General features: G+C 41.9%; 1 protein-coding gene across 10 annotated transcripts in view; it reads left to right on the top strand.

The window, feature by feature from the left end:
* The window catches only part of LOC134205804 (histone deacetylase 4), a 300923-nt gene that overhangs the window by 157688 nt on the left and 118167 nt on the right, over positions 1 to 25068 (top strand). Inside the window, exons 1-2 of one of the 10 annotated variants that reach the window (XM_062681407.1) lie at positions 15018 to 15350; positions 16334 to 17085. The exons of 7 other annotated variants lie outside the window; for them this stretch is intronic. In XM_062681407.1, the coding sequence (XP_062537391.1) occupies positions 17067 to 17085 (19 nt within the window). In that variant the 5' untranslated portion in view covers positions 15018 to 15350; positions 16334 to 17066. Of the gene's footprint in view, positions 1 to 15017; positions 15485 to 16333; positions 17086 to 25068 lie in introns of those variants that run through there. 2 more of the 10 variants (XM_062681408.1, XM_062681409.1) reach the window with 2 other exon arrangements.

Below are 25068 nucleotides of genomic sequence, written 5' to 3'. Positions count from 1 at the left end.
ATCGTTGAAAATCGACATGGGACTCTTATGCGGATCGCGGCAGTACAGTCGTTATGAAAAAAAAATAAGACGAGGCTTCATTCGTGCGATCTCGAGTCTTATGTCCATTTACACTGAACGGACATTTCTACAGAAGAAACATCGGCGATAGGTGTTGAGCCAGTTACGATGATATCGATTATGTAATTGAATACTGCCAGGAAAACGATGTCTCCAAAGAGCAGCTTTTGGGTATCATTGAGGCCCGAGGTAAACAACATTTCAGAGAAATAATAGGTGTTATGGGAGATCGTAATGTAGTTTATATGTGGGCAAACTCTGATTTTCTTCGATTAGTTTTAATTCTTTTCTTTTAGTGCCCCGTTTTTCGTTTTTTTGTTACTATATCCTACTCTACTTGTTCAATATCCTTAACTGTCAATCCTATTATATTGATGTGTCCCTCAACTCTCGAGTAGCAACAAGATTGCCTAGTCCTCGATTACGCAACAATATATGGTATTATAAAAGATACAGAAGACTTTACCAAAACTGCAGTCCTTCGGTTAGTAAAGAACATTCGGTCAAATCAAGATACCCGGGACAAACTTGTCACGATATTGCAACAGTGACAGCCAGGCAATAACCCATACCAGAACAAATCGGACTTATCCAGACCGTACTGCTAACCGGCTTATCATGTTGCGAATCGGATTCGACCAGAAACCCTAAAGTTAATGAAAAAGATAAAAAAAACGCTTAAGCGCCAACGAAGTGTGATGCAAAAATGCCTGTTGAAGCCTTCCCGATTAGCTTGCTCAGGGCAGGGCTGACAAACGCGATTCTTTCTCACACAGTAAAAAATAAAAAGTAATATCACATCAGATTTGATGCACATCATCGCCGCCGTAAATATGATGTTATATTACATTAGGTTGACGTAACCAAAAGTTGACGTACTTGATAATTCGTTTTCAAATTAAAGCCGTGTAATTCATTTGCGACGTAATATTTGTGATGTAACTGAAAAACGACGTAAAAACAGGTCAGGGTTAGAAGTATTCGGATATTTTTCTTTCATGTTCGAAAATACATTTTCAGATGCAACAATTTCGAATTTTATTTATTCAAAACGCATTTTATTTTATTCAAAAACTTGAACTTAATAATTTTCAATTTTTTTATAAATATTTTTAATTAATCATCTTCAATTTTTATTTATTAATATTCAATTTGAAAATTAATTTTTTATAGTGATTTATATTTTAATTCACTATATATTTTAGTATAATTTATGTATTATATTTTATCGGCGGTGACGTGACGGCGTCGCGTTGTTGATTATCGGGGAATTTATTCGAAAGTTTTTTCAAGAAGTCCTCCGGAAATTGCTTAGGATGTTCCTCCAAAAATTTCTTTAGGAGATTTTCCAAACATACTTCAGAAAGTTCTTCTAGGAATTCGTCCGGAAGTTTGTCTGGAAATTCCTCCAGATTTTTCTTTGGAAATACCTCCACGAATACCATTGGAAATTCTCCCAGGAATTCCTCAGAAAATTCTTCTAGCAATTTCTCCGGAGGATCCTCCAATTCCTTCACAATTTCCTTCAAGAATTCCTCCGGAAGTTAGTCCAGAATTCCTCCGGAAGCTTCTACGTGAGTTCCTCCAGGAATTCCTCCAGATTTTCCTACGGGAATTCTTCCGGAGCTTCCTCCAGGAATTCCTCCAGAAGCTCCTCCAGGAATTCCTCCAGAAGCTCCTCCAAGAATTTCTTCGGATGTTCATCCAGAAATTCCTGCAGTAATTCCGCAGGAAGTTCCTCCAGAAATTCCAAAATAACTTCCTCCAGGAGTTCCTCAGAAATTTCCTCCAGGAATTCCTCAGGAACTCCCTCCAGAAATTCCTCAGGAACTTCCTCCAAGAAGTCCTCAGGAACATCTCCAGGAATTCCTCCGGAAGTTCTTCCAGGAATTCCTCCGGAAGTTCACCCAGAAAATCCTCCGGAAAATCCTTCAGGAATTCCTCCGGAAGTTCCTCCAGCAATCACATTGGAAGCTCGTCCAGGAATACCTTCGGAAATTCCTTCTGGAACTTTTCCGGATGTTCCTACGAAGTTCTTCCAGGAATTCCTACGTCAGTTCTTCCGGAAGAATTCCTCCGGAAGTTCCTCCAGAAATTCCTCTGAAAGTTCTTCCAGAAAATCCTCGGGAAGTTCCTTCAGGAATTCCTCCGGAAGTTCCTCCAGGGATTCCTCCGGAAGTTCCTCTAGCAATCACTTCGGAAGCTCGTCCAGGAATTCCTGCGGAAGTTCCTCCAGCAATTCCCTTGGCGGTTCCTCCAGAAATACTATCGGAAGTTCCTCCAGGAATTCCTACGTAAGTTTCTCCAGAATTCCTTTGGAAGTTCCTCTAGAAATTCCTCCGGAAACTCCTTCGACAGTTCCTCCAGGAATTCCTTCGGAAGTTCTTCCAGGAATTCCTACGGAAGCTCCTCCAGGATTTTTTTTCGGAAATTCCTCCAAGAATTCCTTCGTAAATTCCTCCAGGAATTCCTTCGGAAATTCCTCCAGGAATTCCTTCGGAAGTTTCTCCGGGAGTTCTTTCGAAAGTTCTTTCAGGAATTCCTTCGGAAGCTCTTCCATAATTTTTTCTGGAAGTTCATCCATGAATTCCTACGTTAGTTCCTCCAGGATTTTTTTCGGAGTTCCTCCGGGAATTCCTTCGGAAGTTCCTCCGGAAATTCCTTGGGAAGTTCCTCCGGAAGTTCCTTCGGAAGTTCATCCGGGAATTCATTCGGAAGTTCCTCCGGGAATTCCTTCGGAAGATCCTTCAGGAATTTTTCGGAAGTTCCTCCATGAGTTCCTCCAGAAGTTCCTCCAGAAATTCCTCAGGAACTTCCTCCAGGAAGTCCTCAGGAACATCTCCAGGAATTCCTCCTAAAGTTCTTCCAGGAATTCCTCCGGAAGTTCCTCCAGAAATTCCTCTGAAAGTTCTTCCATAAATTTCTCCGGAAGTTCCTTCAGGAATTCCTCCGAAAGTTCCTCCAGGGATTCCTCCAGAATTCCTCCAGGAATTCCTCCGGAAGTTCCTCCAGCAATCACTTCGGAAGCTCGTCCAGGAATACCTTCGGAAGTTCTTTCTGGAATTTTTCCGGAAGTTCCTACGAAGTTCTTCCAGGAATTCCTACGTCAGTTCCTCCAGGAATTCCTTCGGAAGTTCCTCCAGAAATTCCTTTGGCGGTTCCTCCAGGAATTCATCCGGAAGTTCCTCGAGGAATTCCTCCGGAAGTTCATCCAGGAATATCTTCGAAAGTTCTTCCAGGAATTCTTCCGGAAGTTCTTCCAGGAATTCCTACGTAAGTTTCTCCAGAATTCCTTTAGAAATTCCTCCGGAAAATCCTTCGACAGTTCCTCCAGGAATTCCTTCGGAAGTTCTTCCAGGAATTCCTTCGGAAGCTCCTCCAGGAATTTCTTCGGAAATTCCTCCAGGAATTCCTTCGGAAGTTCCTCCAGGAATTCTTTCGAAAGTTCTTTCAGAAATTCCTTCGGAAGTTCTTCCAGCAATTTCTTCGGAAGTTCTTCCAGGAATTCCTTCGGAAGTTCTTCCAGGAGAAACTTCCGAAACAATTAATGGAGGAAATTTCAAAGGAATTCCTGGAGGAACTTCCGAAGGAATTCCTGGAGGAACTTCCGAACGAATTCCTGTAGGAACTTTCGAAGGAATTTATCGAGGAACTTCCGAAAGAATTCCTGGAGGAACTTACGTAGGAATTCCTGGAAGAACTTCCAGAAGAATTCCTGAAAGAACTTCCGAAGGTATTCCTGGATGAACTTCCGGAAGAATTTCTGGAGGAGCTTCCGAAGGAATTCCTGGAAATTTATTTTTTTATTTTTTTTAGTTTTCAAATCTTTAAATTTTTCTTAACTTTTAGATTTCTTAGTGTTTAAAAATTTTAAAATTTATTTCAAAAGCAAATTGTCATAATTTCAAATTTCTTAATTTAATTTTTTGTTTTCAAATTTTAAATTATTTAAAAATTTTAATTTTTGAATTTTCAAATTTCAAAAATTTTTAAACCGTCAAATTGAATAAAAATTCATATTTATTTGCTTTTAATTTTACAATCTTGATATTTCCGAAAGTTTGAAGAATTTCAAGTTTTCATTCAAAACTTTTAAAATTTAATTGTTTTTTTTTTAACTAATTTTTATTGCTAATTATCTAATACATGCATTCATCTCTTAGACTAGGTGTTCCGTGTTTTCTTAACACTATCATCCTTATTTGCTATGTTACGCTTTTAGTTATTATTAATACATTTCAATTGCCTCTGGCAGTGAGAATTTTTTCCTCTGGTTTAATTGAACCATGTAGGAATTACAATGTTTTCAACTTAAACTAAACTTAACCTATTTTATACTAAGGGTACAAGGAGTTAATCATTGCAATAGAAGATTGCAACGATTTTTGTCTAAAATTGGAAATTATTTTGTTGGACATTTGTTGCAATGTCTCAATATTAGAAATTCTATGAAGTTCATTGGTACTATACCACGGAGGCAACTTCAGAATCATTTTCAAAATTTTATTTTGAATCCTCTGGAGTGCCTTCTTTCTGGTATTGCAGCAACTAGCCCATATTGGCACAGCATACAACATGGCAGGTCTAAAAATTTGTTTGTAAATCAAAAGTTTGTTCTTAAGACAAAGTTTTGATTTTCTGTTTATAAGTGGATATAGGCACTTAATATATTTGTTACATTTGGCTTGAAGGCCTTCAATGTGATTTTTAAAGTTAATTTTTGATCTAGCAGAAGTCCTAAATATTTTGCTTCGCTAGACCAATTAATTGGAACCCCATTCATAGTGATAATATGTCTGCTAAAAGGTTTCAAATAAGAAGCTCTCGGCTTATGTGGGAAAATTATAAGCTGAGTTTTGGAAGCATTCGGGGAAATTTTCCATTATTGCAAGTAAGTGGAGAAAATATCCAAACTTTTTTGCAATCTACTACAAATGACACGAAGGCTACGCCCTTTGGCTGAGAGACCTGTGTCATCTGCAAACAAAGATTTTTGACACCCTGGTGGTAAATCAGGTAAGTCAGAAGTAAAAATGTTATACAAAATGGGCCCCAGTATGCTGCCTTGGGGAACACCAGCCCTTACAGGTAATCTATCAGATTTAGTATTCTGATAGTTTACCTGCAGTGAGCGATCTGATAAATAATTTTGGATCAGTTTAATGATGTACAGAGGAAAATTAAAATTCATCAATTTTACAATCAAACCTTCATGCCAAGCACTGTCAAATGCTTTCTCTATATTAAGAAGAGCAACTCCAGTCGAATATCCTTCAGTTTTGTTGAGCCGAATTAAATTCGTAACTCTTAATAACTGATGAGTGGTTGAATGCCCATGGCGAAAACCAAATTGCTCATCAGCAAAAATAGAATTGTCATTAATATGAACCATCATTCTATTTAAAATAATCTTTTCAAACAGTTTGCTTATTGAAGAAAGCAAACTGATTGGGCGATAACTAGAAGCCTCAGCTGGATTTTTGTCCGTCTTCAAAATTGGAACAACTTTGGCGTTTTTCCATTTATCTGGAAAGTATGCCAATTGAAAACATTTGTTAAATAAATTAACCAAAAAGGATAAAGAGCTCTCAGGAAGTTTTTTGATAAGTATGTAGAAAATACCATCATCACCTGGGGCTTTAATATTTTTAAATTTTGTAGTAATAGATCTCACTTCGTACAAATTAGTTCCCAACGAAGGGTCAAAACATTATCTTGGTTGAGAATGTCTTCGAAGCTTCGTGTAACCTGATCCTCAATTGGACTAGTGAGACCTAGACTAAAATTATGGGCACTCTCGAACTGCTGAGCAAATTTTTGAGCCTTTTCGCCATTTGTTAATAAAATTTTATTTCCCTCTTTAAGCGCTGGAATTGGCTTTTGAGGCTTTTTAAGAATTTTTGTTAATTTCCAAAAGGTTTTCGAACTGGGATCCAACTTCGAGACATTATTCTCAAAGTTGGTATTTCTCAGAATAGCGAAACGTTTTTTAATTTCATTTTGCAAATCTCGCCAAATAACTTTCAACGCGGGATCGCGAGTTCTTTGGTATTTCCTTCTTCTCACATTTTTAAGACGGATCAGTAGCTGAAGATCGTCGTCAATAATAATGGAGTTGAATTTAACTTCACATTTCGGAATTGCAATGCCTCTGGCTTCGACAATTAAATTTGTCAAAGATACGAGAGCATTATCAATATCACTTTTGGTATCGAGAGGAATATCAACATCAAAATTACTATCGATATACGTTTTATATAAATCCCAATCAGCTCTATGATAATTAAAAGTAGAGCTGATTGGATTATAAATGGCTTCTTGTGAGATTTCAAATGTCACAGGAAGGTGATCAGAGTCAAAGTCAGCATGAGTTACCAATTGGCCACACAGCTGACTTGAATCCGTTAAAACTAAATCAATTGTAGAAGGATTTCGACTGGAAGAAAAACAAGTTGGTCCATTGGGATATTGAATAGTATAATATCCCGCAGAACAATCTTCGAATAAAATTTTACCATTGGAATTGCTTTGAGCATTATTCCATGAACGGTGTTTGGCATTGTTTATTTTGTTTTTGTTTATTTTGTTTATTTTTTAGGAAAAGGGAAAAGCCCGTTTGAGTTGAACTCTTTTTGTTCTCTCTCAAATGGGCGCAAAACCTCTTCGTCTTTTCGTACCAACAGAATACAATTTAACTCCAAATGATACATAATACAATTATTTCTTACAAATATTACCAAAAATTAACTTAGTCTAGATCTAGTATCAACAATTTAAGCTAACCTTTCTAAAAGTGTGACAGGGTGAGGGAAAACCTTTTCCGAAGAGTGTTACGACTCAAGTAAAAATCGAATTCATTTGAGCAGCGATTGAAAATTCTGCACATGCTCAAAAATGGTTCGTTGTGCCCGTAATTCGTTCGAGCACCGCGGAGGAAAAAGAATTGTCTAGAACGAAGGTTTTGTTGGCTGACGTTGAAATTCAGCTGGGACAAAAGAGGAGGCGAGTCAATGTTCAGAAGTAAAAGGTCTGCTACAAATAACGCACGGGCAGTATCACGGCGGACGCTTAGTAAATCTAGCTCAATTAACCTACAGCGGTCCTCATAACTAGGCAAAATGTCAGGGTTTCTCCACGGAGGTGACGTAGAGCGAACCGTACGAATTTACGCTGAACTGATTCAATACGGGAAATATTATTCTGATAGTAAGGTGCCCAAACTACAGATGAATATTCTAAAGTGGATCTTACTAAAGAACAATATAGAGCCTTTAAACAGTGGACATCATTAAAATTCCTTGCTATTCGAAAAATGAAACCCAGTGTACGGGAGGCCTTAGAGACTATGAAAGCAACATGTTCATTAAACGTCAGCTTAGTGTCCAATAATACACCTAGATCCTTGACAACAGTTTCTCTACGTAGTGTGGCGGATCTAATAGTATAGTCAAAGGCAATTGCTGAATGTTTACGAGAAAACGAAATGAAGGAGCATTTATCTGGATTGAGAACCATACAATTCAGCTGACACCAGTCAGTGAAGAGATCCAACTGCGATTGCAAAAATAGTGTATCTTGTACACCGTTTACGATCCAAAATAATTTGAAGTCGTCGGCAAATGATAGTTTAAAGCACTTGAGTAGCAAGTTAATGTCGTTCAGGTAAACTATAAAAATTAAAGGACCAAGATGGCTGCCCTGGGGAACTCCTGAAGTCACAGGGAAAACGAAGAGTCGCCAATTTTTATCGCCATTTTACGGTTTCCTAAATAAGAACTGAGCCAACAGAGAATGGAACCAGAGAATCCAAGTCGTTCAAATTTGGCGACAGCGATTTGATGATTGATTTTGTCAAAGGCTGATGAGAAGTCAGTATATATCGAATCGATTTGTTGTCCTTTCTGAAGAGCTTGCATAATAATCGAGGAGTAGATAATCAAGTTAGTATTTGTAGATCGCTTTGGAACAAAACCGTGTTGATCCTCAGAAATGTAGTTCAGGCAATTGTAGGATAGGAACTTTAGAACAACTAGTTCGAACAATTTGGACATGGCACATAGCGCTGCTATGCCACGATAGTTTTAACCTCTTGCTTATTACCTTTCTTGAAGACAGGGAAAGTGTATGATTTTTTCCAAAATTCCGGAAAAATTCCTGAACGTAACGATGAGTTGAATAGGATTGACAAAGGTAATGACAAACTTGTAGAACATTTTTTGAGAATAGTTGAAGGAATACCATCCGGGCCCGAACTGGTAGATGATTTCAGCGACGAGCAGCATTCATCGACGTATTCTGCCGTGACTAAAGGATGTTGACCGATTGAAGTCACCAATTACGAAGAATTTTGATTTGTTGCGAGTCAGAATTTGAAGATCAGCTTTCAACAAATTCTTTTGCTGCCCATTGCATTGAAAAGGCAAGTAGGCTGCAATGAAGGAAAATTGTCCAAAATTTGTTTCAACAGAAACTCCCAAGGTTTCAAAAACTTTGGTTTCAAACGAAGAAAATAATTTATGTTTGATACGTCTATTAATGACAATGGCGACCCCACCACAGGCGCTGTCAAGACGATCATTTCTGTAGATAAAATAGTTTGGATCTCTTTTAATGGAGAGTCCTGGTTTTAAATACGTTTCAGTTATAATGGCAATATGCACATTATGAACTGAAAGGAAGTTGAATAATTCATCTTCCTTACCCTTTAAAGAGCGGACATTCCAATTTAGAACTTTCACACAATTATTTGGATCCATTGAAACGGAGTCCGATAACAATTTTTTGTGTGTACTTTATACCAACCTGAACAGCTTCAGGAATGGTATTTGCTTTGAACATTGCATCAATCGTGTGATGCAATTGTTCAGTTAAAAAATCAAAGTCGGAAGCAGTCATGCTACCTGAATCGGCAACATGACCGTTATTTTCCGTTGGGACATGGGTATAAACCTCATTTTGAGAAGAGAAATTTGGTCTACCAGCAGCGATGTTTGCATACGTAGGTACATTGGAAAAATTGGAATTTACTGAAGTGCTTGCTACCCGGACCGCACTTAAAAACAAAAGAAAAAAAATCGCAGAAAGCGTGGCTTCCTAGGGAGGTTCCGTGTCCAAAAATAGATTCTGTGTGGATTTTGTACAGCAGAATACCATAGTAGATCACGGCACATGTAAGTGCGGCCAATACGTCGTCGGCCAAAACAAACAGGTGAAAAATAAATTTTTCACCCCCGCGCTAGTCTCTCCCATCTACTGTAGAAGTGAGTGAACCCTGATATAAGAACCCTGAGTGCGGCTAGCTCAGGGCTACTTTTACCTCTGGTCGGCTTCACGCGTTCTCGAGAAAACCCACAACAAAACGAGCGGACAAGAGCGATCAACAATAGAGGAAGGAACATACATGCACCTAAGGCTCAGTCTGAAATAATGGCAACACAACTTTTTTTATCTTACTTTTATTATTTCATATTTTTTTCATTAGGTTGAAGGAAGGATATAACGGAAAAGGGGCCCTTGCATGCATAATGAGACAGAGAACAACGGGAACATACCTGGTCTTCTTCTTCGGTACCCGGTTAGGGTTGAAGTCCGCTTGGAATTACCTTTTATGGGCGAATATCCAGCAATTCGAAGGGTTTCTACGGCTCGTCCTACCAGTCCAGCACCCGGGTCTTCTCGAATGGTGTTTCCGATGGAGCTTTCCAGCGAATAGCGTTTTCTGGGCCTCGAACTGACCCTATCGTACTCGGCTGCTGACGACGCCGTCCGCGTGATGCTTTTCGTCGAACCTTCAGGTCAACAGGGTGGATTCGACCTCCGTACCTGGCGCGGTAATAACGTGGGGGCTAACCGGCCACCGGTTCAAGAGCTCGCCACCACCAGTAGGCCTTCAAACTTGGCTTCGATCCACGTGTGATTCACCGCCAGACGAACGACGGACGCGTCACGGTCCCGATCACTGATCACTTCGGTGTAATTCCGGTTTTTCTGGGTCGAACGGTGCCCATCGACACTTTAGTAATCTCTTGCTTTCCACTATATTCAAAAGCGTCGTCCAAAAGCGTTGCACTTGTGCGAAACAGGGTTCAACCGAACACGCGGTGATTTTTCGATTCGTCGATTCGTTTTTTTGTCTGATGGTTGCAGCCTGTGTTTCTGTTCACTGCCCAATCGATGCTATCCTCTGCCACTACTCGTACATTTAATTAATTTGAAATGCACGGATTGAATCCGACATTTTATGGTTGCAGGCTATCGTCCGGTAACACACAGTAGCGGTTAAGAACACAGAGTGCCTACCAAATAAATATATGAATAATAAAAAAGCGTGGCTTCCTCTGAGAACGACAGTTTTTGTATTCCTGCTACACAGGACTTGGTCGGTTGGTATGAGGAGACGATGGTCGCGAACCGAGGACTCCAAACCCAACGGTGTCAGGCCATTTGGCCGTTTGGCTGTCTTCTTCCTTCTTCCTTATTCCTTCTTTCCTTCTACATTCTTACTTCTTCCTTCTTACTTATTCCTTCTTCATTCTTTATTTCTTCTCTTTCTTCCTCCTTCCTTCTTTCCTCATTATTTCTTCTTCCTTCTTCATTTTTTTCTTCTTTCTTCCTTTTTTCTTATTTCTTCCTTTTTCCTTCCTTCTTCCTTCTTTCTTCTTCCTTCTTCATTCTTCATTTTTCCTTCTTCCTTCAACCTTCTTCATTCTTCCTCTTCCTTCTTCCTTCTTCTTTCTTCCTTCTTCTTTCCTCCTTCCTCCTACTTTGTCCTTTCTTCTTCCTTGTTCCTTTTTCCTTCTTCCTTCTTCCGTTCCGTCTTTGGGGTCGTTCAAAAATAATGTCACAGGTTTTAGGGGGAGGAGGGCTAAGATTTTGTGACAGTACATGTACTAGGTATACAAAAAAGCGTGACACAGGGGGGGTCCAGAAATCCCAAAAAGTAGTGGACGTCATAATTGAATCGCCCCTTTCTTCTTTCTTCTTCCTTCTCCCTTCTTCTGTATTTTTTCTTCCTTCTTCCTTTTTTCCGTCTTTCTTCTTCATTCTTCCGTATTTCTTCTTCCTCCTTCCTTGTTCCTTCCTTCTTCCTTGGTCCTTTTTCCTTCCTTCTTCCGATTTCCTTCTGCCTTCTTCTGTCTTTTTAATTCCTTCTTCCTTTTCCGTCTTTCTTCTTCCTTCTTTCTTCTTTCTTCTTCCGTCTTCCTTTTACCTTGTTCCTTCTTAATTTTCCTTCTCCTTTCTTCCTTCTCCCTTCTTCCTTCCTCCTTCTTCCTTCTTCCTGTTGCTTGTTTATTTTTCCTTCTTACTTCTTCCGTCTTTCTTCTTCCTTCTTCCTTCTCCCTTCATCTGTCTTTTTTCTTCCTTCTTCCTTTTTTCGTCTTTCTTCTTCCTTCTTCCTTCTTCTTTTTTCTGTATTTTCTCTTCCTTCTTCTGTCTTCCTTCTTACTTCTTTCTTCTATTTCCTTCTTCTCTTTGTGTTTCTTTTTCCTTCTTCCTCTTACATTGCTACTCGCCATCTCACTTACCACTTATCACTTCTTGCTTCCCACTGCAAATCCTTCTTACTTCTTACTACTCACTTCACACACTTAATAAGGAAACGTTTTTCAACTTTTCGGCCAAACGGTATTCGGCCAAATGACCCTTTCGGCCAAATGGCATTCGGCCAAACGACATTCGGCCAAATGACCCACACAGTGCCCGGGAATCCAGACGAAGGTTGTCGACTGTTTTTGGCAAGCGAGGATGGCCTGGATCCGTGGGTGTTTCGGGTGGTCACTGTGTAGCCCAGTGCTGGCTCTGGGGGAATTAGCCCGAACTAGGACCGGTTTGTCGGAGGGGGTAGTAGCGGCAATCAATAGAGCTGCTCTTCCGTCGAGAAGACTGCATTGTGCTGTCCGGGATTGTTATGTTGCTCCCAGTAACGTCTAATCCAACCCCTTATCTCGAAAGGGAACCGTTAGTGTAGCGATGCTCATGGTTCATAAACTCGGTGTTTAGCAACTCGGCGACCGATCTTCGAAGAGCTTCTATGTTGACCCCTTTTTTAAAGCGCCTCGCAATGAAGCAGTTTATGTTGCCTGTGGAGGATCTTCGCTCCATACCGTGGACCCTGTAGCTACCGGGAGGAGACTGACGTCAGATCCCCTTGAACAAGGAGAGGGGTCCTATGGTTTCCGGATGTGGCGGAAGCGTCTGCGGTGGCTTTTAGGCCAATAGCCGCCTGCACACGATGGCGAATGGCAAATTGGGCAGCAGGGACTATGTCCAAGGGCTTAAACACCCCTTCCCACGGCCTCTGCGAGTTAGGGGGCCTGCCTAGGACGTGGTGGGACTTGGCAGCGGGCTCTGTTAAACCTCTAGAAAAAGCTGCATATGTCCGCAAGCAGGCCCTATCAAAGCGACCGTGTGCCGCTCAAAGCGCAAAGGAGCCCAAGGAGTGCCAATTGGCACATCAGGATCAATTCCAGCGAGACCCTGATTATGGCATTCTGGCCGCGTGTTAACGGACCTTGTCTTGGATATCGTAATATTGTGAAAGCGAGGGCTGGCAGTCTGACATTCTACTCTCTTAGTAGAGCCGGGTGACACTGACTCGAAACGTCGAGTGGGCTAATGGCTAGGCTGTCTTCCGTCCCCTAAAACCATGGCGGGCCTTGTAGCACGCTGTCCAATCCTGCCACCAAGCTTTGCCTGCTGGGGGGGGAGTAGGCTCAGATGCCCTTTCCTGACTTGCGCTGATCTGGCTCTGAACACGTAAGTGTCAATCCTTGAATGGCCTCCCGCAAAGATAACCATGGGATCATTGATGACTACTCCAGTGGGATTTGACGGTAGTCACAAGGGGGACCCATTTAAAATGAGTGAAACAAAACAAAATAACTCTTTTGATGATGCGTTGAGCATGGAGGTGGTAGACCCCTTTGCCAAGGGGGGTTTGGTGATGTCTGCTCCCAAGGAGGCGGAGAGCGGAGTGACGGAGGCTGCAACTAGCAGCACCGGTGTCTCCCCAGCAGTGACAGAATATAGCCCTATCAGCACGTTCGGTGGGCCACTACCCGGGATGGGGCTGGAGGGCCCCATGGAGAAGGGAGTATACCAGTGCCTCCACCAGTGAGGACCACTGAAGCTCGCCAGGAGGAAGACCTGCCCTGGAGGGACGTCATGAACCCCAAAAAGGCGAGGAGGAGTCGGCAGCAGGCCGCAAGGAGTGCGACAAGCGGAGCGGTGCGCGCCACTGCTAAGAAGGGTAGAGCCTTGGAGAAGACGAGTGCGCCTTCCAATGGCAGTGGTAAGCGCAAAGACAGAGGTGAGGCGATTATCGTCAAGACTGACGATAAAAGCTACGCCGACGTCTTGAAGGCTATGAGTTGCAATGAGAAGCTTTCTGTCCTAGGAGGGGATGTCAACTGCATGCAAAGGACGCGGAAAGGCGAGATGATTCTCGTCTTGAAGCGGCATACTGCTCAGAAGAATTCTGAGTACAAAAAAATAACGGAGGAGGTCCAGGGTGATGAGGTTCAAGTAAGAGCCCTATGGCCAGTCTCTAACTTCCAGGTCTCCGGCCTCGGTTACTTCATCCAGGCCCTTGCAATATCGAGATCCAGGAATTCGCGGCTTGGCTACGCAAAAGCTACGCGGAAATGCAGGTTGCCTCATCAAGTACCTCTAGCCGAGGCCATGAAGGTAACTGAAAGTGGGTTGGACGGTATGTTCGCTTCAGGCCTGCTTCACTGCTGCTACAACATTTGGTTACCGAATGTAAATCTGATGTAGCCTTGCTGTCCGATCCATATTTTCCTATTTTCCTTCGACTACGCTTTCTTGTTCGCTTCTACACAGATTATTTTAGAATGAGTGTTGTGGTGCACATTATCTTTTTGGCTCCTCGAAGATCATTATCTTATTTTTCTATGTCACAGAAGCGCCACATATCACTTGAAGTTTTCATATGCCCTTCAAATGATATCGACTCGGACAATGACCTATGATGATACCCCCTTAAACATGTTTTGGTCTTTTCAAGATAATTCTAAAATTTTGCGATTCATGGAGTGATATAACGTCTCGATTGCCTGGTTGCGTTTCATTTACATAGATTCCCATAATTTCAGCTCAATACGAAGAGAAGTAGTTGATAATTTGCAAAAAGATTCTTGTCTGGATCCGACTCCCGTCAGATATTCGTTAATGTGAATTTCACAGTATCCAATGTACGTTAACTTCGTTGCGACAAACAATTTTCGGAGTGATTAAATGTGTTCCCAAACTTGTTTTGAAGTGCATGTTGCCGACTTTGAAGCATTCAGAGCTGCTTGCATATACCATCGATTCAGCTAGTATGCTCTTTTAATTTAGAATTACTTGTATTTACGTTCATCCACTAAAAGCTCCTCACAAATTTTGCCTAATCACTTAAAACAACTGTAAGCTAAAATCTAAATAAGGTACGACTAATGTCAAGTCATTCCCGATACTCACGCAGTTCAACAAAGTCCGATCCACCACGTTTGGTTCTTAGTATAACAATACCAACATGCCAACTTTTTCCGCATGTCTCGCTTCACCGAAACCACCCGTTCCTCGTCATCGTTCGTACGTTCCTCTATTTCTCAGCTGATAAATATTGCCCTTTTGCTCCACTCGTACTTGCTTCCTTCCAGTACCTGCACTGTCCCATCAGTAACCACCAAAACAAGCTCCATCACTGCTCTACACACTGATTGGCGCTCACCATCGTTCGTCGAACGAGAACGGTGATGATGATGGCGATGGCACTGCCACCAACACCACCACAAGCACCCATTCGTGCGGACCGGAGCCGAACCATCACGACGCGAGTGACTGCGCTCGGTTCGGATTTCTCTTCGGTTGGGTGGGTGGGTTGCATGCTGGTGAGTGACTCGTTGCTGGTTGGCGTATCGCCGCGTTCGCGTTCGCGACCACCGCCGCGGCGACAGTCTCGAGAGTTATTTCGCGCTGAGTGGACGTGTTTTTTCTGTAGTGTTGCGTTTAGCGCAAGTTGAAAGCCCAAAAGAGTTATCTACACACAGCGCAGTCAGAGTGTAGTGTGGTGAAGTACCGTGCCGCGTCGTGCGTCCGTCACCCGAACCAACCGCTATTATCATCCCCGGACGCCGCTTCTTGCCTGATATCATCGTCGTTACCCGTTTCCGCCGACGTCGCTCTACTGTTTGCGCGGTTCGGTTTTTGTTAGAACAGTTTCTGCATTACAACAAACTGTCTTTTTTGCATTGCGAATTAGGAAGTGAGGATAAAACGAGTAGAAGGTGAGCGGTCGAAACAGGGTGGTCAGAAGAATAAGGTGAAAGGTTTGAGTTGTCGCGTCGCGTTTGATTTATGGTTTCAAGCTTTTTTTTTGTTCCCTCTATGACTGTACGGGCACTCTAATCGAGGAGAAAAGGTGTGCTTTGAATGGGCCTTTTTGCCAAGTATAAATCAGCCGATTGATCGACAATGTGGGGAAGAGTTGTCGGTAAATCGGAATCCGTTCCGAGTACCGTTGGGTTGATGGTTTGCGATGGGGAAATTTCCGCTGGTGTATGAAGAAGCGGTGTGAAGAAGTAGAGAATAAATTAAATCTTTTAAAAATCTGCCAGACGTTGAGTTGCACAAATCGGAGAGTAGTGTGTTAATTGAAGATAAATGAAAGTAAATCGAGGATAAGTGTGAAATGCGCACAGAAGTTCAAAGAGAGAAACGGTGAAGCGCGAAACGAAGGGTGAAGCATTCGAAGAAACCTGTTCGTAATTTCGCGAATTAAGAGAACAAACGTGACCAACAAGTTGGTTTGTGAGACCAGTTTGTTGGCCATTAGAAAAACCAGAAAACCAATGCTTGTTCGAGGGTTATTATTAAGAAAAAATATCTCTGGGAATCAACATCTGTTGGTTATCGAACTCGAATAAACAGACGAACATTAATCATTCTACTCAACGAATGGAATAATATCAGCAGTCATTATCAGAACATAGTAAAAGAACCAGTGCTGGAAAAGTACCCAACGCAAACACTTCTCGCTTGCTCTCTCTCTTGTCACGATCGTTTGCTGAGGCTGCTTCGTTCGTCCGTACAGATCACAGTAGCCGATGATTGCCGCCGTGATTTGACAGATGATCGATCTATCGCTTTGATCGGACGACCGAGTGCTGCTGATGCCTACTACGATTGTTATGCCTTTTGTTTACGCGATCAGTGCCTTAAATGCTAATAATGTGAATGGGCAATGTTTGTAATTTTCTCTTTGTTATAGTTTTTCGAGGGTTATTTTGACGCAATCTGAACGGTGTGCTGAGAGCGATCCGTGACTCGGTGCGAGAGAAAAGTGATAAATATGTGGGAACCAGTTCGAAAGTCGTTTCGCGAAGGCTCATAAAAAAGAACAAGTCGCGATCGACGACTGGAAATTCGTAAATCACGCATACAATTTCGGGGACGAGAAACGTTTTGCTGAATGTGAAAGAGATATCGGTGAGTGTGCAGAAAAAAAAGTGAGAAAGTTTTGAAAGTCGATTCGGCAGAGGTAGCCGCCGTACGGGAGAATGCTTGAATCGATTCATGTTTGTGATTTTTAATTGGAATTCCGAAGAGATTATTTCCCGTCGAGAGAAGAAACATCTGTGAACGACAAGATAAAGAGAGTGCGTAATCAATTCGTCGCCGGGTAGCACCCGGAGCTTGTTTATTGTTTACCGAAAGTGAAACAATAAATCCAATCAAGAAAAAAGAGAGAAGAAGAAAAGTGTATCATCACTGATAAAGTCGGTCAACCGTGCTACAGTTCGCTATTTTGTAAACAACAACAACAACAACAACCCACCGACATCATGTGTCAAGCTGTTACCGTTGTGGAATAAAAGCGTGTCGGGGACATTTTTGAACCGTTTGCATCGTCTTCGTCGCCAATCGCAACCTTGGTGGATCCCTTCGCTGCTGACGCTGGCGTCCCGCCCGGCGTAATTTATCGTGGTTCGAGCGGACAAGAGATGCACATTTTAAGACCTGGTGAGTTTTGCGGGATTAGGAAGTCAGCTGATTAGCCGCCGATTTTTTCGATCAGTGTTTCGCAGACACAACGGGGGGTTTGATAAACGGCCAAGCCTACGTGAGTTACAGCATGCATTTGGTTCGAACATCTACGCACGACTTCACCTGTCTTGGCCCATGGGTGGCAGACGAAAGAATCGAATTCATTGATCTGTGGCAGAATCATGGATTGAATTCGAAAGTAGATACATTTTTCTATCAACGTGTCGTTCTCGAAATCAGCGCAACGCATCGAGAGTAGTTTTATTATTTAATTCTATAAGTACGTCGCAATCGAACTGCGATATATTCTACGAAAAGTGACTCACTTAGCTACCGGACTGGTCTGACCTAGACGCTGCACCTTGATTACCGTGACCGCTTGCTGGGGAAATCCGTCAGATCTGACACGGGTGGTAATTATAGCGGGGTTGGAATGACAGAATAATAATTGTGTTGATCTTTTACGTTACACATATCTAAACTGTTTTGAAGTAGCGCTTGATTGCCAACTTAATATAAAAAAACCCTGATTAATCCACCTAGCGGTGTTGGTGCCTTTCTCGTGCAAAAAATATGAGTGACTGGTTTTTAGCGTGTTTTGCGCATAGAAAATAGTATTTTGGCCATAACTTCTGATCCCATAGTCCGATCTGGCCAATTTTCAATAGCAAACAATGGGACAGGATTCCCCGTCGAATGGAACTTGTAATTCGACCAATGCTAAGTTTCAAAAAGTGTGTCTACAAAATTTTGTATACATACACACATACATATATACACACAAACAGACATCACCTCAATTCGTCGAGCTGGATCGATTGTATATAACACTATGGGTCTCCGAGGCTTCTATCAAAAGTATTTTTGGAGTGATCATATAGCCTTTACGTATATTTAGTATACGATAAAGGCAAAAACATTTTAGAATTAAAAAAACTCTTTTTGGATATTTAAAAAGATCTTTTTAAAATTCTTTGGAAATCCTTTAAATCCTTCCTAAACAAAATAAGTTGAGAGTTCAATAAAATATTTGAAAGAATCTTGAGAAAAATGCTTGTGAGATTTCATGACACCTTTGAAAGATTTCCGAGAGAAAAAATATTTATTCATGTACTAGCAGACCCGACGAACTTCGTTTCGCCTAAAATTGATTTATTCTCTGCTTAGTTCTCGAGTTGTGTAGAAATTTCTATTTCATTTGTATGGCAGCCCCCATTTTCAAAAGTGGGAGGGGTCTTAAACTATCTTAAGAACCTTTCCCGGCCCCAAAAACCTGTGCATACAAATTTTCACGTCGATCGGTTCAGTAGTTTCGGAGTCTATAAGGTTCAGACAGACAGAAATTCATTTTTATGTATATAGATAATTTTTTTTCCATGAATTGTAAAAAAAAAATCTGATAGAATGCCTTCACAATTTCGGAGCAAACCCCTTTAAGATTTCGCGGGAAACTCCTTAGGTGTTTTAGATGAAATCCTGTCATGATATCAAACGCAATCTTGTTGTCAGTATTTAGTCTAGATTTTGAAGAAATTTTCGTGGAAAATCCCTTAAGGATTTTGGAGGAAATGCCCTCAGTAACTTGGAAGAAATCCCGTTAGGTTTTTGAAGGAAATGCTGTCAAGATTTTGGAGGAAACCGATCAGAATTTCGGAGGAAATATCGTCTGGATTTCTGACGAAATCCCGTCATGAATTCGGCGGAGATTTTGACAGGATTTTGAAGGGTATCTTGTCAGGATTTTGAAGAAAACCTTCGAGATTTCGGAGAAAATCTCTCTAGGATGACAAATAAAGTATATATAGAATGTCTAGACTTTGGGAGAATTCCTTTTTGGATTTTTGTAGCGATCCTTTCGTGATTTCAGTGAATATCTTTTCGGGATTTTTTTTTGTTTCTTTATTAAGGAGACTTTCAGCCCGAGGCTGGCTCGTCTCCAGGCCGGAATTTTCGGGATTTCTGAAGAAAAACTTTTCGAGATTTCGTTATATTGGGATTTCCCCGGTTCCCCGGATTTCTGTGGTTCGGAAGAAATTCCTTTCAGAATTTAGAAAGAAATCCTTTCGGGATTTTGAAAGAAATCTTTTCGGGATTTTGGGAGAGATCTTGACGGGAGTCTGTAAAATCCTTTCAGGATTCCTGGAGAAATCCATTTGGGATCTCTAAAGAAATTCTCACGGGATACCGGGAGGAATCCTTAGGGGCCGTACACATATTACGTAAGCACTTATGGGGGGAGGGGGGGTTGGTCAATATATTACGCACCATATCAATAAAAAAATCATTTGTATGAAAAAAAAATCTTACATGGGGGGAGGGGGGGTCGAAAAACCCAGAAAAAATGCTTACGTAATAAGTGTACGTCCCCTTACGTGGATTTCGTAAGCAATTTATTCGAGATCTCGGAAGCAATTCTTTCGGGATTTCAGGAGAAATTCTTTCAAGATTTCAAAAGAAATTCTTTCGGGATAATAAAAGGAATCCTTTCCGAGTTTCAGAAGACATCCTTTCGGGATTTCAGGAGAAATCTTTCCGGGATTTCAGGAGAAATCCATTCGGGAATCCAGAAAAATCCTTTCGGAATTCCAGGAGAAATTCTCTCGGGATTTCAGGAGAAATTCTCTCAGGATTTCAGGAAAAATCCTTTCGGAATTTTAGGAGAAATCCTTTCCGGATTTCAGGAGAAATTCTTCCCGGATTTCCGGAGAAATCTTTTCGGAATTTCAGGAAAAATCCTTTCGAGATTTCAGGAGAAATTCTTTCGGGATTTCAGGAAAAATCCTTTCGGGATTTCAGGAGAAATCCTGTCAGGATTTTAGGAGAAATCTTTTCGGGATTTTAGGAGAAATCTTTTCGGGATTTCAGGAGAAATCCTTTTGAAATTTCAGGAGAAATTCTTTCGGGATTTCAGGAGAAATCCTTTCGGGATTTCAGGAGAAATCCTTTCGGGATTTCAGGAGAAATCCTTTCGGGATTTCAGGAGAAATCCTTTCGGGATTTCAGGAGAAATCCTTTCGGGATTTCAGGAGAAACCCTTTCGGGATTTCAGAAGAAATCCTTTCGGGATTTCAGGAGATATCCTTTCGGGATTTCAAGAGAAATCCTTTCGGGATTTCAGGAGAAATCCTTTCTAGATTTCAGGAGAAATTCTTTCGGAATTTCAGGAGAAATCCTTTCGGGATTTCAGGAGAAATCCTGTTGGGATTTCAGGAAAAATCCTTCCGGGATTTCAGGATAAATCCATTCGGGATTTCAGGAGAAATTCTTTCGGGATTTCAGGAGACATCCTTTCGGGATTTCAGAAGAAAGCGTTTCGGGATTTCAAGCGACATCCTTTCCGGATTTCAGGAGAAATTCTTTCAGGATTTCGAAAGAAATTCTTTCGGGATTATAAAAGAAATCCTTTCGGAATTTCAGGAGAAATCCTTTCGGGATTTCAGGAGAAATCCTTTCGGGATTTCAGGAGAAATCCTTTCGGGATTTCAGGAGAAACCCTTTCGAGATTTCTGGAGAAACCCTTTCGGGATTTCAGGAGAAATCCTTTCGGGATTTCTGGAGAAATCCTTTCGGGATTTCTGGAGAAATCCTTTCGGGATTTCTGGAGAAATCCTTTCGGGATTTCTGGAGAAATCCTTTCGGGATTTCTGGAGAAATCCTTTCGGGATTTCTGGAGAAATCCTTTCGGGATTTCAGGAGAAATCCTTTCGGGATTTCAGGAGAAATCCTTTCGGGATTTCAGAAGAAATCCTTTCGGGATTTCAGGAGAAATCCTTTCGGGATTTCCGGAGAAATCCTTTCGGGATTTCCGGAGAAATCCTTTCGGGATTTCAGGAGAAATCCTTTCGGGATTTCAGGAGAAATCCTTTCGGGATTTCAGGAGAAATCCTTTCGGAATTTCAGGAGAAATCCTCTCGGGATTTCAGGAGAAATCCTTTCGGGATTTCAGGAGAAATCCTTTCGGGATTTCAGGAGAAATCCTTTCGGGATTTCAGGAGAAATCCTTTCGGGATTTCAGGAGAAATCCTTTCGGGATTTCAGGAGAAATCCTTTCGGGATTTCAGGAGAAATCCTTTCGGGATTTCAGGAGAAATCCTTCCGGGATTTCAGAAGAAATCCTTCCGGGATTTCAGGAGAAATGCTTCCGGGATTTCAGGAGAAATCCTTTCGGGATTTCAGGAGAAATTCTTTCGGGATTTCTGGAGAAATCCTTTCGGGATTTTTGGAGAAATCCTTTCGGGATTTTTGGAGAAATCCTTCCGGGATTTTTGGAGAAATCCTTTCGGGATTTCTGGAGACATCCTTTCGGGATTTCATGAGAAATCCTTTCGGGATTTATGGAGAAATCCTTTCGGGATTTCAGGAGAAATCCTTTCGGGATTTCAGGAGAAATCCTTTCGCGATTTCAGGAGAAATCCTTTCGGGATTTCAGGAGAAATCCTTCCGGGGTTTCAGGAAAAATCCTTTCGAGATTTCTGGAGAAATCCTTTCGGGATTTCTGGAGAAATCCTTCCGGGGTTTCAGGAAAAATCCTTTCGGGATTTCTGGAGAAATCCTTTCGGGATTTCAGGAGAAATCCTTTCGGGATTTCAGGAGAAATCCTTTCGGGATTTCAGGAGAAATCCTTCCGGGATTTCAGAAGAAATCCTTCCGGGATTTCAGGAGAAATCCTTTCGGGATTTCAGGAGAAATCCTTTCGGGATTTCAGGAGAAATTCTTTCGGGATTTATGGAGAAATCCTTTCGGGATTTTTGGAGAAATCCTTTCGGGATTTTTGGAGAAATCCTTCCGGGATTTTTGGAGAAATCCTTTCGGGATTTCTGGAGACATCCTTTCGGGATTTCATGAGAAATCCTTTCGGGATTTATGGAGAAATCCTTTCGGGATTTCAGGAGAAATCCTTTCGCGATTTCAGGAGAAATCCTTTCGGGATTTCAGGAGAAATCCTTCCGGGGTTTCAGGAAAAATCCTTTCGAGATTTCTGGAGAAATCCTTTCGGGATTTCTGGAGAAATCCTTCCGGGGTTTCAGGAGAAATCCTCTCGGGGTTTCTGGAGAAATCCTTTTGGGATTTCTGGAGAAATCCTTTCGGGATTTCTGGAGAAATCCTTTCGGGATTTTTGGAGAAATCCTTTCGGGATTTTTGGAGAAATCCTTCCGGGATTTTTGGAGAAATCCTTTCGGGATTTCTGGAGACATCCTTTCGGGATTTCATGAGAAATCCTTTCGGGATTTATGGAGAAATCCTTTCGGGATTTCTGGAGAAATCCTTCCGGGATTTCTGGGGTAACCTCTTCAGAATTTCAGGAGAAATTCTTTGGGGATTCCAGGAGAAATTCTTCCGGGATTTCTGGAGAAATCCTTTCGGGATTTCTGGAGAAATCCTTTCGGGATTTCTGGAGAAATCCTTTCGGGATTTCTGGAGAAATCCTTTCGGGATTTCTGGAGAAATCCTTTCGGGATTTCTGGAGAAATCCTTTCGGGATTTCTGGAGAAATCCTTTCGGGATTTCAGGAGAAATCCTTTCGGGATTTCAGGAGAAATCCTTTCGGGATTTCAGGAGAAATCCTTTCGGGATTTCAGGAGAAATCCTTTCGGGATTTCAGGAGAAATCCTTTTGGGGATTCAGAAGAAATCCTTTTGGGGATTCAGGAGAAATCCTTTCGGGATTTCAGGAGAAATCCTTTCGGGATTTCAGGAGAAATCCTTTCGGGATTTCCGGAGAAATCCTTTCGGGATTTCAGGAGAAATCCTTTGGGGATTTCAGGAGAAATCCTTTCGGGATTTCAGGAGAAATCCTTTCGGGATTTCAGGAGAAATCCTTTCGGGATTTCAGGAGAAATCCTTTCGGGATTTCAGGAGAAATCCTTTCGGGATTTCAGGAGAAATTCTTTCGGGATTTCAGGAGAAATCCTTTCGGGATTTCAGGAGAAATCCTTTCGGGATTTCAGGAGAAATCCTTTCGGGATTTCAGGAGAAATCCTTTCGGGATTTCAGGAGAAATCCTTTCGGGATTTCAGGAGAAATCCTTTCGGGATTTCTGGAGAAATCCTTTCGGGATTTCAGGAGAAATCCTTTCGGGATTTCAGGAGAAATCCTTTCGGGATTTCAGGAGAAATCCTTTCGGGATTTCAGGAGAAATCCTTTCGGGATTTCAGGAGAAATCCTTTCGGGATTTCAGAAGAAATCCTTTCTGGATTTCAGGAGAAATCCTTTCGGGATTTCAGGAGAAATACTTTCGGGATTTCAGGATATATCCTTTCGGGATTTCAGTTGAAATCCTTTCGGGATTTCAGGAGAAATCCTTTCGGGATTTCAGGAGAAATCCTTTCGGGATATCAGGAGAAATCCTTTCGCGATTTCCGGAGAAATCCTTTCGGGATTGCCGAAGAAATCCTTTCGGGATTTCAGGAGAAATCCTTTCGGGATTTCAGGAGAAATCCTTTCGGGATTTCAGGAGAAATCCTTTCGGGATTTCCGGAGAAATCCTTTCGGGATTTCCGGAGAAATTTTTTCGGGATTTCAGGAGAAATCCTTTCGGGATTTCAGGAGAAATCCTTTCGGGATTTCCGGAGAAATCCTTTCGGGATTTCCGGAGAAATCCTTTCGGGATTTCCGGAGAAATCCTTTCGGGATTTCCGGAGAAATCCTTTCGGGATTTCCGGAGAAATCCTTTCGGGATTTCCGGAGAAATCCTTTCGGGATTTCCGGAGAAATCCTTTCAGGATTTCCGGAGAAATCCTTTCGGGATTTCCGGAGAAATCCTTTCAGGATTTCCGGAGAAATCCTTTCAGGATTTCCGGAGAAATCCTTTCGGGATTTCCTGAGAAATCCTTTCTTGATTGCCGGAGAAATCCTTTCGGGATTTCCGGAGAAATCCTTTCGGGATTTCCGGAGAAATCCTTTCGGGATTTCCGGAGAAATCCTTTCGGGATTTCCGGAGAAATCCTTTCGGGATTTCCGGAGAAATCCTTTCGGGATTTCCGGAGAAATCCTTTCGGGATTTCCGGAGAAATCCTTTCGGGATTTCCGGAGAAATCCTTTCGGGATTTCCGGAGAAATCCTTTCGGGATTTCCGGAGAAATCCTTTCGGGATTTCCGGAGAAATCCTTTCGGGATTTCCGGAGAAATCCTTTCGGGATTTTCGGAGAAATCCTTTCGGGATTTCCGGAGAAATCCTTTCTGGATTTCCGGAGAAATCCTTTCGATTTCCGGAGAAATCCTTTCAGGATTTCCGGAGAAATCCTTTCGGATTTCCGGAGAAATCCTTTCGATTTCGGAGAAATCCTTTCGGGATTTCCGGAGAAATCCTTTTCGGGATTTCCGGAGAAATCCTTTCAGGATTTCGGAGAAATCGGAGAAATCCTTTCGGGATTTCCGGAGAAATCCTTTCGATTTCGGAGAAATCCTTTCGATTTCCGGAGAAATCCTTTCGATTTCCGGAGAAATCCTTTCGGGATTTCCGGAGAAATCCTTTCGGATTTCCGGAGAAATCCTTTCGATTTCCGGAGAAATCCTTTCGATTTCGGAGAAATCCTTTCGGGATTTCCGGAGAAATCCTTTCGATTTCCGGAGAAATCCTTCCGGAATTTCAGGAGAAATCCTTTCGGGATTTCAGTAGATATCCTTTCGGGATTTCCGGAGAAATCCTTTCGGGATTTCCGGAGAAATTTTTTCGGGATTTCAGGAGAAATCCTTTTGGGATTTCTGGAGCAATCCTTTCGGGATTTCCGGAGAAATCCTTTTGGGATTTCTGGAGTAATCCTTTCGGGATTTCCGGAGAAATCCTTTCGGGATTCCCGGAGAAATCCTTTCGGGATTTCAGGAGAAATGCTTTTGGAATTTCCGGAGAAATCCTTCCGGGATTTCCGGAGAAATCCTTTCGGGATTTCCGGAGAAATCCTTTCGGGATTTCCGGAGAAATCCTTTCGGGATTTCCGGAGAAATCCTTTCGGGATTTCCG

The sequence above is a fragment of the Armigeres subalbatus genome, chromosome 1 (assembly GCF_024139115.2).
Source record: "Armigeres subalbatus isolate Guangzhou_Male chromosome 1, GZ_Asu_2, whole genome shotgun sequence".
Lineage (NCBI taxonomy): Eukaryota > Metazoa > Arthropoda > Insecta > Diptera > Culicidae > Armigeres > Armigeres subalbatus.
The sequence above is the reverse complement of the archived record's forward strand: the minus strand, read 5'-3'. Positions and strand labels throughout refer to the sequence as shown.